This window comes from Barbus barbus (genome assembly GCF_936440315.1).
Source record: "Barbus barbus genome assembly, chromosome: 30".
Classification (NCBI taxonomy): Eukaryota; Metazoa; Chordata; class Actinopteri; order Cypriniformes; family Cyprinidae; genus Barbus; species Barbus barbus.
In genome coordinates, this window is record NC_136758.1 from 27,505,646 (window position 1) to 27,519,536 (window position 13,891).

Genomic DNA, 13,891 nt, shown 5'->3' on the forward strand with positions numbered 1-13,891 from the left:
GGGAGCTTGGATGACCATGGCGGATTCGGGAACTCGGGAGGCCATGGCGGATGAGCCATAAGGGTCCTGACCAACGTCCCGAGCATGGCCACTATGGCTACCAGAACCACAGGTATACAGCCAAACCCCCCCGCAAAATTTTTTTTTTTGATGAAATTGAGAACCTTCATCCTCTGGAAGGAATCTGGTGAGTGCTCAGGAAAAGCAGATGCTTGAGGGCACTCTGGAGGAGCGGGCTCTTGGGAGCGCTCTTGGGAGCGCTCTGGAAGCGCGGGCACTGGAGGGATTGGCCCTGGAGAAGCGAGCACTGGAGGGACTGGCCCTGGAGAAGCGGGCACTGCAGGGTGCTGTCAAGGAGCAGGCACAGGAGGGCGCTGACGAGGAGCGGGCTCTGGACTCCACGACATCCCCTCATATACCACCAATAAACCCAAAGGCACGTGAGCGTCCGACAGCGGGCTTACCATACTCTCTGCAGGCGGGCTTGCCATACTCTCTGCAGGTGGGCTTGCCATACTCTCTGCAGGCTGGCTTGCTTGGGCCGTGAACGGCGGTGTGCATGAGGGAGCCGCAGACGGAGGCGTGAACGTCACCGCGGACAGCGGCGTGAATTTCTCCATGGACGGCAGGCTTAGGAGAGCCGCGGACGGAGGTGGATGAGGGAGAGCCGCGGACATGACTTCGGAGCCACGGATAGCGGCTGGCTTGGGGAAGACGGGCATAGGTGAATCACGGAAGGTGGAGGGCTTGAATGTGGCGGGCTTGAGTGAGGAGCGGCTGATGGGCTGGAATCTGGAGCTGGCGTGTCCTCCATTTTGCCTATTTGAAATGATGATCCTGCAATACATAAGGTGAAATGCAGGTATTGAGCCAAAGACCAGCTGGGATCTCCTGAGGGCATCATCATCCAGATCTCCTTGTCCAGCCCAACTCGGAAACCCTCCATTAGTGTGAGGTCACTGCAGACGGCTTAAATTGTAAATTTAAGTTTTTCTATGTATAAACTGTTTATGTAATAAAATATGTTTTCATAGTTTGTGTTGTCCCTTATCAGTGCAAAATTATCACAAATTAAAAAGGATTCATGCCAATATTGTCCAAAACCCCACTTTTCTAGGGCGTTTCCAAACTTATGGAGGGCAGTGTATATAATTAATGAATTAATGAGTATATATGTACACATTAATTGTTATAATTATTATTAATAGTATAATAATAATAATAATTAAAATATTTTTTTGATTAATATTGAAACGTTTTTGTTATTATTACTTATACATTACTACAACTGTATATAACACTTGTGTTTATACTGCTGTAGCTTCCAATTTATAAAAGCAATAAGCAACTTAAGGCTGTGACGTCAAGAGAAATCCTTCCAGAAATCCACATTACCATTGCAAAAAAAAAAGTGTCAGTGTTGAAAATTTAATTAAACTGCTCATGTCCTTTAGTGGTGTGATATGAAATGTGAAATATTAAGATTCACTCAGGTTTTACTTTAATATAGTGTCCCTAGGGTGGGCTTATGAATACAGACTATAATTTGGCATCTTGCCATTCGTGCCTAGTTAAAAAACATGGGGTTTGCGAGAAACGTCCCCATTTCACCTCTGATTATGCGGCATCAAAGCCAGCGTGATCTTCCTGTGGGGCCGACAGCACAAACAAACCACAGCCCAAACTCTGGACCGCGAATGACGACATTCCCACTGGGAATCTTCTGTCGTTACATAACATGCATCCTAATACAAACCAACAGCCCATCTACTCTTTACATGAAGACAGCAGCTTAACAATGCCGTCCCGCTCACTATCTGACTTTCCTATTACGTGTAGAGACCTGCAATTTCTCGGGAACTATCCCAAGGGCCTCCGCAGGAGATGTCATTACAGAAATTTGGCACCAGATGTCAGGTACCAGATGTGTTTGGAACATTGGGTCTGGAAACGTTCAAACTAAATGTCACCAGGTACAAAATAACCCGTGATGAATCTGTAACTAGCTGGCTGTACGAATAAGTCACCGTGTCGAGTTCTGCTAATTGCTGCCCAATCCCACTCGGAGGTCTTTGCTTATTTGGTACAAGGAGTAGCAATCAACCACAAAGGAACATCTTACTTTGTCTAGACCCGGTGTTTTGGGGGAAACACATCACAAGTAACGAGAGTAATCAGATGACTTTTTTAAAGTAACCGGTAAAGTAATGCATTACTTTTTAATTTACAATAAAGGTCACTGCACACGGAGTCCAGAAATTTTCATTCGAAAATTTTGCACGTTAAAAAATAAATACGACCTCACGTTGTGTCAATCACGTTTGCACACTGCCTCCGAAAGTTTCGTCCGTCAAAAAAAATTCTGCGTTTTCGCATCCGTAGCATGCATTTTGATGGATGGGGAAAACAAAAAACTGAAAAATGCATGCGAAAATTTCGAACTCAGTGTGCAATGACCTTAAGAGTTACTGAGTTAGTAAACATAATGTCAATGTGCATTTACTCATCTCACTTGGAACAAAACAGATTCAGTACTCCTCAAAATGAATAAAAACTATGGAATGCAAACTCAGAATATGATGCAAACCTGAATATAAATAACACTAATATATTTTATGTATTTAATCCCATTTTATTAGCCAGGCTTTGCTGTTGACTTTCGGTGATCCAGTTCAAACATACTAATGAGTATGATAAAAAAAATAATGAATTTAGATAAACATAACATTCGTGTTTCTTTCTTTCTTTTTCTTCTTCTTCTATTTTTTTTTTTTTTTTTGATTGAAAAGAAAGTGTTTAACTGTCTTCTCCTGTGTCCTATTCTTCATGCAATCCATGAAAGGTTTGGTTGAGCTTAATGAATTTGCATTTTATTCAGCCTGAGGCTTATTCATTTCATGTTTGGTGTGAAAGTGCTTTTACATTTGCCAAAAATATAACTTTTTATATTAAAAACAAACAAGCAACCCCAATGCCAGATAAGTAAAAGTAACACAAAAGTAATGCATTACTTTCCATAAAAAGTAACTAAATAACTCAATTAGTTACTTTTTAGAGAGTAACGCAATGCATTACTTTTGGATGCAACTTTGGTCTACACGTCTCAGTATAACATACTAGCTGAAATGCACGTGCAAGATGCCACATACGCTGAGATGAATTAAATGAATCTGTGCTCAGACCACAGAACATCATGACAGAAGATAAATGCATCAGAACGCCAGCCATGTCCTCGCTGACCTGGAATGAAAGAGAAATGGTTTTAATTGACAAAAAATACTGTAAAAGTCAAATGACAGAAAAATAAACTCTGAACGCAGACGTACTTTCATTGCAGGATAATTAAACACTATTTATTCTGTACTTTATGGAACTAACGTGATCCACTGCACACATTATGGAATGAACATAGTGTGATAAACTATGATTTATAATTCTGTATTTAACAACTATGATTTCAGAGAAGAAATCTCTCATATCCCATCCTAAAAACAAATGGATTTGAATTTGAGAAATAGTCAAAAGTATAACATATTCTGCACATCTAATCAGCCATTTGCATATCAGCACTGGTATCAATTAAATTTTGCTTAACAAATATTAAAGTAAAGTAAAGTCGTGACGTATTGTCAAGTATGGTGACCCATACTCGAAATTGGTGCTCTGCGTTTAACCCATCCAAGTGCACACACACAGCAGTGAGTAGTGAACAAATGCACACACACACACACACACACACACCGTGAACACACACCCGGAGCAGTGGGCAGCCATTTATGCTGCGGCGCCCGGGGAGCAGTTGTGGGTTCGGTGCCTTGCTCAAGGGCACCTCAGTCGTGGTATTGAGGGTGGAGAGAGCGCTGGACATTCACTCCCCCCACCTACAATTCCTGCCGGCCGGAGACTCGAACCCGCAACCTTTCGATTACGAGTCCGACTCTCTAACCATTAGGCCACGACTTCCCATATTACATCTACATTTACAATTTTAAATCACAGACATAAGATCTTTATTTGTGTAATGGTTGGATAATGTAAATTTGCCTTTATTTGTGCATTATCTGTTGATTAGGGGTGAACTACGATGCAGAAAATTATTGACAGCTAATACATTTAATCTAAAACCATTATTAAATAAAATAATAATACATAACTTATACACGTGCAAACACTATCATTCATTCGACAGTTTGAGTTGAAAAAGGTTCTCTTTAATTAATACTTTTATTCATCAAGGACACATTCAATTGTTCAAAAGCGACAGTAAAGAGTTTTTATAAAGGCTCCTGTTTCAAATAAATGCTGTTCTTTTGAACTTTATATTCATTAAACAATCCTGACAAATGAACTGCATGACTGTTTCCACAAAAATATGAAGCAGCACAACTTTTTCAACATTGATAATAACCAGAAATGATGCTGAATAAATTACATTTACAATCGATTCACATAGAAAACACTTATTTTAAACTATATATTTCACAATATTGCTGCTATATTTCATACCTCTAGTCTCGGTGAGGCGTTTGTCTGTGTTTTTCCAGTCGGATGTGTTCACTCTCCCCTGTGTTCTGGTCTCTGCTGGGTTTTGCTCACTGACTGTGAAACAGTCAAACTCTGCGGATTCCACCAAAACCCTTGATTTTCAAGGCTGCAGCTTCATGAAGTGTGGCGCTCGAGTGGCCCTCTTTAAACACGACACAAGCTGTCGTGTCAAGCATCTGAAATCATGATTATCTGCTCGAAGCAGATTTCAAACATGACAATTCACACAACCTTATTGGAACAGTTCACCTAAAACAGACCCATTTTCATTTTTTGCCTGGAATATTTCAATAAACGACACCCTTTTATTTCTTGACATCATCTCATTTTCAGGGAAAGGTCCGTCTGTGAATTCACTCAACTAATTATTTTAGCTGTATGTCTGCAGTAGATGAGGAATGACCTGATGCTTTTGGCATAACTCATTTGAACAGTCAGATCTTTGGCTGGACAAAGATCCATCATTAAAGTAAATCAAGTCATTAATCTAGTTTAATAACAAAGCATTTGAAGGCTTGATTGGGATTAATTGAACTTGATCTGATGTCTTTGTACAAGTAATCATCTAAAAGCATGTAAAGAGAGTTTAAATCATTCATTTATAAGAGTTCACGTCACAAATGCCCTATAATAATATCATAAATATAAAACACTGTGACTAAATTACAATTGCATTACATTGTCTGAGGAAAGTGCTGCAAAGCTCACCTAACACAATTCCAGGGTGTTGCCATCAGTTGCTAGGGTGTTTTGAGTGGTTGCTAGGTGGTTTTTCAACTCACCAAACTATCTTTAAATATAGTGAATTAAGCTACAAACTCAATCATATTGCACAATGTTTCCATCTAAAATGCATTTTGATGTGAAACTCCTCGTATTAATGGAGTGTTTCACTAGTAAACATTTGTTTTGGATGCTTTCCTTGGAATGGAAATGTAGATATTTTATACTTTTTCACTTATTTCAGTTAATGTCATAAAACTAGCATTTCTGACAGTGTCGTGCAAACATGGTTAAAGGAACGAAAAGTGGAGGAACAGACAAACTGATTCATTTATGTGGTGTTTGTTCACCAAGAGAAAGTGCTTTTGCTGTTTAGATTACAAGAATGCTGTGTTAGTTTTAGAGAATTTCCAAGCAGCTTCAGTTCTGAAATCAAACTTTTTTTAGTTTGCTCCAGTTGTTCGAGTGCCATGTTTCAGTAAAACCTCTAAACAAACCACGACTGCCTCTGGACAGAAGGCAGGCCTACAATTTACGCTGGAAATGCTCCGACTGATTCAAACTCGTGACTTTGATCATTCAGTTCAAGTGATTCACCAGCAAAACCAGATCAAAAGAGCCATTCATTTTCGAATTTCGACATAAATTGTAATGATTTTAAAAAGCACGTATAGTGATGGGTCAAACGGAGCTTCATTATTAATTATTCACTGTTTCGAAGCGCTACGATCGGAACTCGCGTATCGCAAATCATTTGATTCGGATCAGAACTTCGGAGCGCAGTTCACGAATCATTTGATTCAGATCAGAACTTCGGCGCGCAGTTCGCGAATCATTTGATTCAGATCAGAACTTCGGAGCGCAGTTCGCGAATCATTTGATTCAGATCAGAACTTCGGAGCGCAGTTCACGAATCATTTGATTCAGATCAGAACTTCGGAGCGCAGTTCGCGAATCATTTGATTCAGATCAGAACTTCGGAGCGCAGTTCGCGAATCATTTGATTCAGATCAGAACTTCGGAGCGCAGTTCGCGAATCATTTGATTCAGATCAGAACTTCGGAGCGCAGTTCGCGAATCATTTGATTCAGATCAGAACTTCGGAGCGCAGTTCGCGAATCATTTGATTCAGATCAGAACTTCGGAGCGCAGTTCGCGAATCATTTGATTCAGATCAGAACTTCGAATCGGGTTCTCAAACCTTTTTTCCTGATTTCTTTTTTAAACAGTAGCCTAGAAAACATCAAACCATTAAGGCAGTACAGTTAAACAAAAGAAAGAAAGAAATTATACACAAATAATTTTTTTTTTTTACTGTTTTTGCTATAGCTAGTAAAAGAGTAGTAACCTTGTTTTTGTTTTTTTGTATAACCACAGTTTTGCTACAAATAGGCTACCATGGTTAGCCATAGTTAATTTGTGGTAACCATTAACTAGTAAACCATGTTTTTTTTTTTATGTTGCCAGGTTATATAGGCCTATCCTATATATTCACATTTTAAGAGGACACATTGGATGAACATAGAGATGCAGTTTTCACTGGATTAACAGACCTGTGGATAGTTTCCATGCCTACTCGTCTAGATCAACTCTGTAAAAAGAAAAGAGATGTTTAGAGGCCAGATTTGTGTTTATGTAGGCTATGTGAAATTTAGCAGGGAACACAAATGATTTCAGTTATATTTTCCAATATTCTCTTGTGAGAATTCAAACAATCCAAAGAAAACATCTTTAAAGCAAAAAGTCGTTTATAAAATTAGATTAACATTAAAAAACCTGACATTGCCAAACAAGTGAATCTTCCTCAGAACAGACAAAAACAGCAACTCACTTCAGTGTCTGACTTTTTGTGAAATGGATTAATTAAATCATCTGTTGTTTGACCTCTCTTCATATTTAAGGAGAGAACTGCTGTATAGTTTCCCAAGTCGGACATCACTTGTTATGATTTTCAAGGGTGTAGAATTTAGTAGAGATGCTCAGACATGTCACACCAATATCAGCCACTACTACATTTCCCCTAGCAATAATTTTGATCATACAAATTGGGGAAGCTCCAGATTCCTATTGAAATGACTCAATGTGATCACATCTTAAGAGCAACATCAACACTACGCTTGCCTTAGTAAACAGCACTAATTAGAGGCCAGAAAACACCTTAATGATGTGTAAATATTCCCGTCTCACAGGTCTGATGTTCCTGCACTTCAGAGCGACACTGTGGGCGACTGGCATCGATGATACTTGACAGAAACAAAAGCACCCGCTCATGTGACGCAAGGCTGCGGCTCCTGAGCTCTTCACAGAGATTCGAGTGCCCTGGATGTGGCAGTGATCGAGCAATGACGTGTTTCTCCTTCAGCACAGCACTGCTGACTGAATCAATCCAGACTTTCACTCCAAATGTTTCTTCCTCAGTCTCTGGAGTTTAATTCAGCGTTGATCCGCCTCTCTGAAGCACAACAGACCGCAGAGACGCTGCGTTAGTATTCACTCGAGTCCAGTGCTTCAGATGGGCCTAGACGTCACAATATGAGTGCATTACATAACCAGATTCAAGACGCTTTGCTGATTTTTAAGGTTTTGATTTCTGAGGCATCATCATTTGTTTACAGACACCTGCTTTATAATATGCATCTAATGACATTCACACATTTTAAAGCATGTCAACTCTTTTCAAGACCGCTATGTTGTAATACTGGCTGCATTCACTACATGAACAATAAGAAGAACTAATTTCATGATTCACAGATTTTAAACTGCAAATTAAATTAAGATGACAATCAATAATTCATCGCAGTGTGTTTTCTGGTATAATTGTAATTATGCCTTATGTTCTGTAAAGATTGATTGCATGAGTAAAAATAATAATAGTTATTTTTAAATTAGCCTGTTATTTTGCCGTCAAATTATTTTATGTTACTCTGTTTGGGATTAATTTGACCCTGGCAAAAAACACACCGTGAAACATAAATAAATGAATAAATCAGGTAATGGAGGGACTATATAACATTTGGAATATAAAACATTCTGATTTATTTTACAATTTAGGGTCAATTAATATGATCTTCTCTTTAAATTATTTGAACAAATAAACAAACAAATAAATAAATAATTAGGGGATTATATAAAATATATAATCCCCTAATTATTATTATTATTATTTTTTTGCCAGGGTGAGATCAATCTCAAATATTAACACATAAAAAAAAAATTATAATAAAAAAAAAAAATATATATATATATGTATATATATATATATTTTTTATGTGTTAATATTTGAGATTGATCCCACCCTGGCAAAAACAAATAATAAAAAAAAAAAAAAAAAAAAAATTGTTATATATATATATATATATATATATATATGTATAATCAAATGTACATTGAAATATATTGACCTATTTAGGCTTACATGACCATAAACAGGTATGCACACATTTTTGCATGTGAATATTTTCTCTTGCATCTGAACCCACACAAGAATCACAGCATATTCCGTCAGCAGTGAACTAATCATTCCTTTATTTGGAAAAGAACTGGAATAACATCAAACTAAATAGAAGAGTAGATCAGGGACCTTGATTTTTATAAAATGTCAGTTTTCGAGGACAGTAGCTGGCAAGACTGTCTATTTACTGTTAATGAAACCACTACTTCATAATAACACGTATCAAATCAGTGTAACATAGGTAGCACTTTAATTCAAATGGAGAAAACCATCAGAACCGACTTTAAAACTCCTATATATGACTTGCTGTTATTACTCTTTGTGCTAAATGAAGAGGTTTGAGGAAAACAAAAGGGCAAAAGAACACAAATTCATCTAGTTTGGTTGATTTTACAGCTGGAAGTCTCAGAGTTTCACCCGTTTTGCCCTGTAAATTGTCAAATGCAGTTCATGCATCAACTCATAATGCTGTATGTCAACATCTGCTTTGCTACATAATCAGTTTAAGCATATGATTGATCATGTTAGTAGGTAAGAAAGAAATCATAACTCAAAGCATGTCAAAATATCATCTACTCAAAGTGCTCCTTAAACGTCGCTCTGAATTTAGAAGATTCGTACAAAAATAACAAGAACTAGATATATTGTGCATAAAATCAGAGAACCAGACGAGATTGTACATGTTTGTCACACACGGATGTTTCTAGCTGCTGCACATGTACTTCTGCGTGAGACTTTGATTGTTGACAAAGACGGGATCCACCGTGGCCACTTTAGCAGCGATGAAGGAGTGAATGCAATGAAGCACAGCCGTCAGATTAGCAAACTCCAGCTCCTGGAACAAAAGAAACAACCAGAAAGATGTTTCTCACTTACATTTGAAAATTAATCTGGCTCTAAACTGATTTTTATCAAGTAAACGTCAGAATAACTGCAGTCATATTTCCAGATGAACACTTACTGGACTGAAGCAGCTCAGCTTTACTTGATTCTCCATCAATATTTGTATTTTTTGAAAAATCAGTTCGTCTCAAATCTGATCATAAGGATCTTTTGAGGAACCTTTGTTTCCAGAAGCTTTCTCTGTTCCTCAGTGGAGGAATGACCTTCACAGGAGCGTTTATTTCTTCATCTCTCAATCAGCATTGCATTACATTATATGTTTGGATCATTTCAATTTCATCTTACTAACACATATTATAGGAGATATAGAGTGCTCGACTGATATTTACATCATTTTATGTAAGTAGCCACTTTACTGTTAGAAAGATCTCATTGATTTCTCACTTTTTGTTCATATAAATATCAGCCTCTGCATCAAAACTGCGCTGATATTCTCACCATATCAGACTATATTAGCCATAAAAGCCTGAGGGATCAAATACACTCAACAGACAAAAAAAAATATTATATTATTTCAAATGTCAGGCTTTACAGAGTTAAATATCCTCTCCTTTGACTATTTACATTAGTCATTTAGCAGACACTTTTATCCAAAGCGGCTTACAAATGAGGACAATGGAAGCAATCAAAATCAACAGAAGCGCAATAATACGCAAGTGCTATAACAAGTCTCAGTTAGCTTAACATGGTAAACGTAGCAAGGTTTTTTTGAAAGATTTGTGAAAATGAGCTTTCATGCAGTGTGTAACACAGCTCTAAGTGAATGAAAAAACCTGCAAAGTTTTAAATCTGAAAGTGCACCGTGTATAAAGTTATTGTCTCTCAAAAGAAAGAGTCGACTCTGAATCATTGAAACGAGTCGTTTCTTAAGCCGTTTCATGTTGACGTCAAAACGAAATATTAGCATATTGCCCGCCCACTTGTTGCAACGTTAAAATAGCCATTTCCCCGGTAACGGCTGTACACAAAGTGGCACTGCTCACAACACTGGGTGTTTCTCAAACGGAAGACTGCATCCTACGAAGGCTGCATATCTCTGCTGCCATATCATCAAACGTCGCTGAAGGCCGTCTCAATCAGAAGGATCCTTCGAAGACAGCCTTCGTTTCGCGTCCTTCATTCAGCTGAATTTGAAGGATGCATGGGATGTATCCTCCGCGACCTTCAATCACCCACAATCCTTTGCACCCATTCCATTTCATGAAAATAAACTGACGAAAAACGAGTCAGTACTGAGCTTGTCTGAATTCATTATGTAATCTAAGACAAAATTGATGTTTTCGATTAAAGGATAGATGTCATTTTTTGTTTCGGTGTAAATTACATACTAAACACTAACGTGCCAATAACTTAAGCCACAGGGAGATTGTAGACGGCTGTGATTCATTGTATTGCATTAATAGAAAGCCAAATAATATATAGATATGCAATACAAAGTATTTTTCCAAAACTAAGTTTTATTAGTGTTTTCGGGCCGTGACGGTGAGGGCGTAGCCACGCGCACTTACGAGACCATCTTATTCTAGCGTTTATATGCCGATGAGGACTCTAGCCTACAAGAGTCTGAAGGACTCTGGAAAAATGAATCGTTGAGCAAATCATTTGGGAATCGTTGAGCAAATAAGGTAAAAATAAATGCATATTATTAGAAAATTAAAGTGTTTTTTGACCTTGCATGCATGTCAACCTGTTGTTGGGGACTCCCAAAACCAAAATATGAATCTTTTATAAGCCATAATAGGGGCACTTTAATTATATAATATCTAAAAAGACAACAGAATAGAAAAAGAATAGAGCAAGCTAGTGTTGTTGATTCTTGAAGATTGCAAAGGACTCAGCTGCTCGGACTGAGTTGAGCAGGTCATTCCACCAGGAGGGAATTTGGTCACACTTTATATTAGGTGGCCTTAACTACTATGTACATACATCATAAAATAAGTACACTGTACTTATTGTGGTCATATTGTATTGTAAAATACTTTTGCTGCTATTGAGGTGGGATACGGGTAAGTTTAGGGGCAGGTTCGGTGGTATGGGTAGGTTTAAGGGTGGGTTGAGGTATAAGAGATAGGTCAACAGTGTAATTATAAATGTAATTACAGAAATTAATTACAGATGTAACTACATATAGGTCTTTTTAAAAATATAAGTACAATGTAAAAACATGTATGTACACAATAAGAGCTTTGTATCAAATGATTAATTTCAATGTAAGTACATAGTAGTTTAGGCCACCTAATATAAAGTGGGACCGGGAATTTTTTATTTTTTTTATTAATTTTAAATTTATCAAATGAATGATAAATCTGACATAAAGTCAAACTAATATTGTAAACCTGAAAAATATTCTATGTTTATACAGCATACATGTTGACTTGACATTTCATCCTAATATTCTCATGTAAACACATTCTGACCTTCATTTCGATCTGTTTATTCTCTGAATTCTGGAACAGGAGCTTCACTCGTGTCTTGCCGTCATCCGATGAACCCTTCAGCTGGGAGAATTTGTATTTCCAGATGGTTTTCTGTGGAAGGCAAGCGAAAAAAAAAACAAAAAAAACATTTAAGCAGAGCAGACAGGCATGCAAAAGCTAAAAATAAAATGCATCACGAAATGAAATTAAGTAGCACAACTATTTTCAACACTGATATTCAGAAATGTTTCTTGAGCAGTAAATCAGCATATTAGGATGATTTCTGAAGGATCATGTGACCCTGAAGACTGGAGTAATGATGCTGAAAATTCAGCTTTGATCACAGAAATAAATTACATTTTAACACATATTCACATAGAAAACTCTAAATCAGAATATTTTACTGTTTACTGTATTTTTGATCAAATAAATGCAGCCTTGGTGAGCAGAAGAGACTTCTTTCAAAATCATTTCACCAACCTCAAGCTCATAAAGTAGATGTTTTCTCTCTTAAGATCTCTGGTAAGTTACACCACATAAGCCTTTTTGACTTTTTGAAGAAAAGAAGATTTTTTTAATATATATATAATGTATAATATATAAACTGAAAAAATTCCCTGTTCACTGCAGAGCATCCATTGCTGAGTAAGTGATGCAATGCTACATTTCCCCAAATCTAATGAAGAAACAAACTCATCTATATCTTGTATGGCCTGATGGTGAAGACATATACATTTTTGGCTAAACAACTATAGCTTTATATTAGCCCATTAAGCACTTTAATTTCACAAGGACTGTAATAAAGCTCTTTCATTATGCGTATTTGAGCTGGTTTGGGTTAAACGCACAGACGTGATCAGCGCATCACGACTGAAGACAATCACGTGCAACACACTTTTCACTGATGTGCAAATCACTGCCTGCTATTCGAACCAAGAACAATACATGCCAGATTTAGACGGCATAATCAAATTGGCCTGTCAGGCTCGTAATCAGCCCATGTTAGTCTATTCACGCTGTCTCACGATTGCAGATCCCAATGCTCCTTCGTGAATCACAAATCATGTCATTAACCAGCACCTGCTGAACTCATCATTTCAAAAATACAATTTGAATAAGCTGTAATTAAGGACACTAGTTCTATTAAAGGATTCAACAGTTACGGCGTACATGTGGACTTCATCTGTGTGATTTTAACGTCTTCTGAAATTATCGTCTGATCAATCTGATTTGTGTCATTTGATCGAACCGGATAAATGATTTAGAGTGACTCAGACATCCCAGAATTCATCAGATTCACTGATAATACACTGTAAATAAAAAAACATATTAAAAATGTCATATTTGCTGATGACCATGCTACTGTTTTCCCTCCAGAATGATGTTATTTCCTGAATGATGATGATGATGTCATTGAGGAACTGGCTTTTGATATTTGGTCCCTAATACCTGTGTACTTTTATAGTAACTAGATGTGTACGTAGTATGTAACCACAGTGTAAGTACACATTAGTATCTACAGCTGTGATATTTCTGTAACTACACACATGTAACAACCCTCAGGATGGTATGTGTAAGTACAAATGTGTAACAGGACATTGGTAACAACACTTTTTTCACTTCACTAAGTACTCGTGTAACAGGAATTATATAACTACATTGTGTAACAACAGTATAAGAGTAATTGGAACAATTTGGTCCAGGGGGTGGAAACGGGTAGGTTTAGGAATATGTAAAGTGCGAGGAGTTGGATCTCGAGTTGGTGCACCACAAACCAGTGTGTTTACATGGTAACTCCTCAGGAACTGTCCACTTAATATAAAGCATAACATTCTGGACACCAAGCCACATA

At 37.5% G+C, this 13,891-nt stretch overlaps 1 protein-coding gene across 1 annotated transcript in view; it reads right to left on the reverse strand.

Moving 5' to 3' along the window:
* Positions 1-8,771: 8,771 nt before the first annotated feature.
* sntg2 (syntrophin, gamma 2) overlaps positions 8,772-13,891 on the reverse strand; it is a gene marked incomplete at its 5' end in the record, with an annotated part of 74,689 nt that continues 69,569 nt past the window's right edge. Inside the window, 2 exons of the mRNA XM_079386229.1 lie at positions 8,772-9,554; positions 12,040-12,150. Of these exons, the coding sequence (XP_079242355.1) occupies positions 9,423-9,554; positions 12,040-12,150 (243 nt within the window). The 3' untranslated portion in view covers positions 8,772-9,422. The remainder of the gene's footprint in view (positions 9,555-12,039; positions 12,151-13,891) is intronic.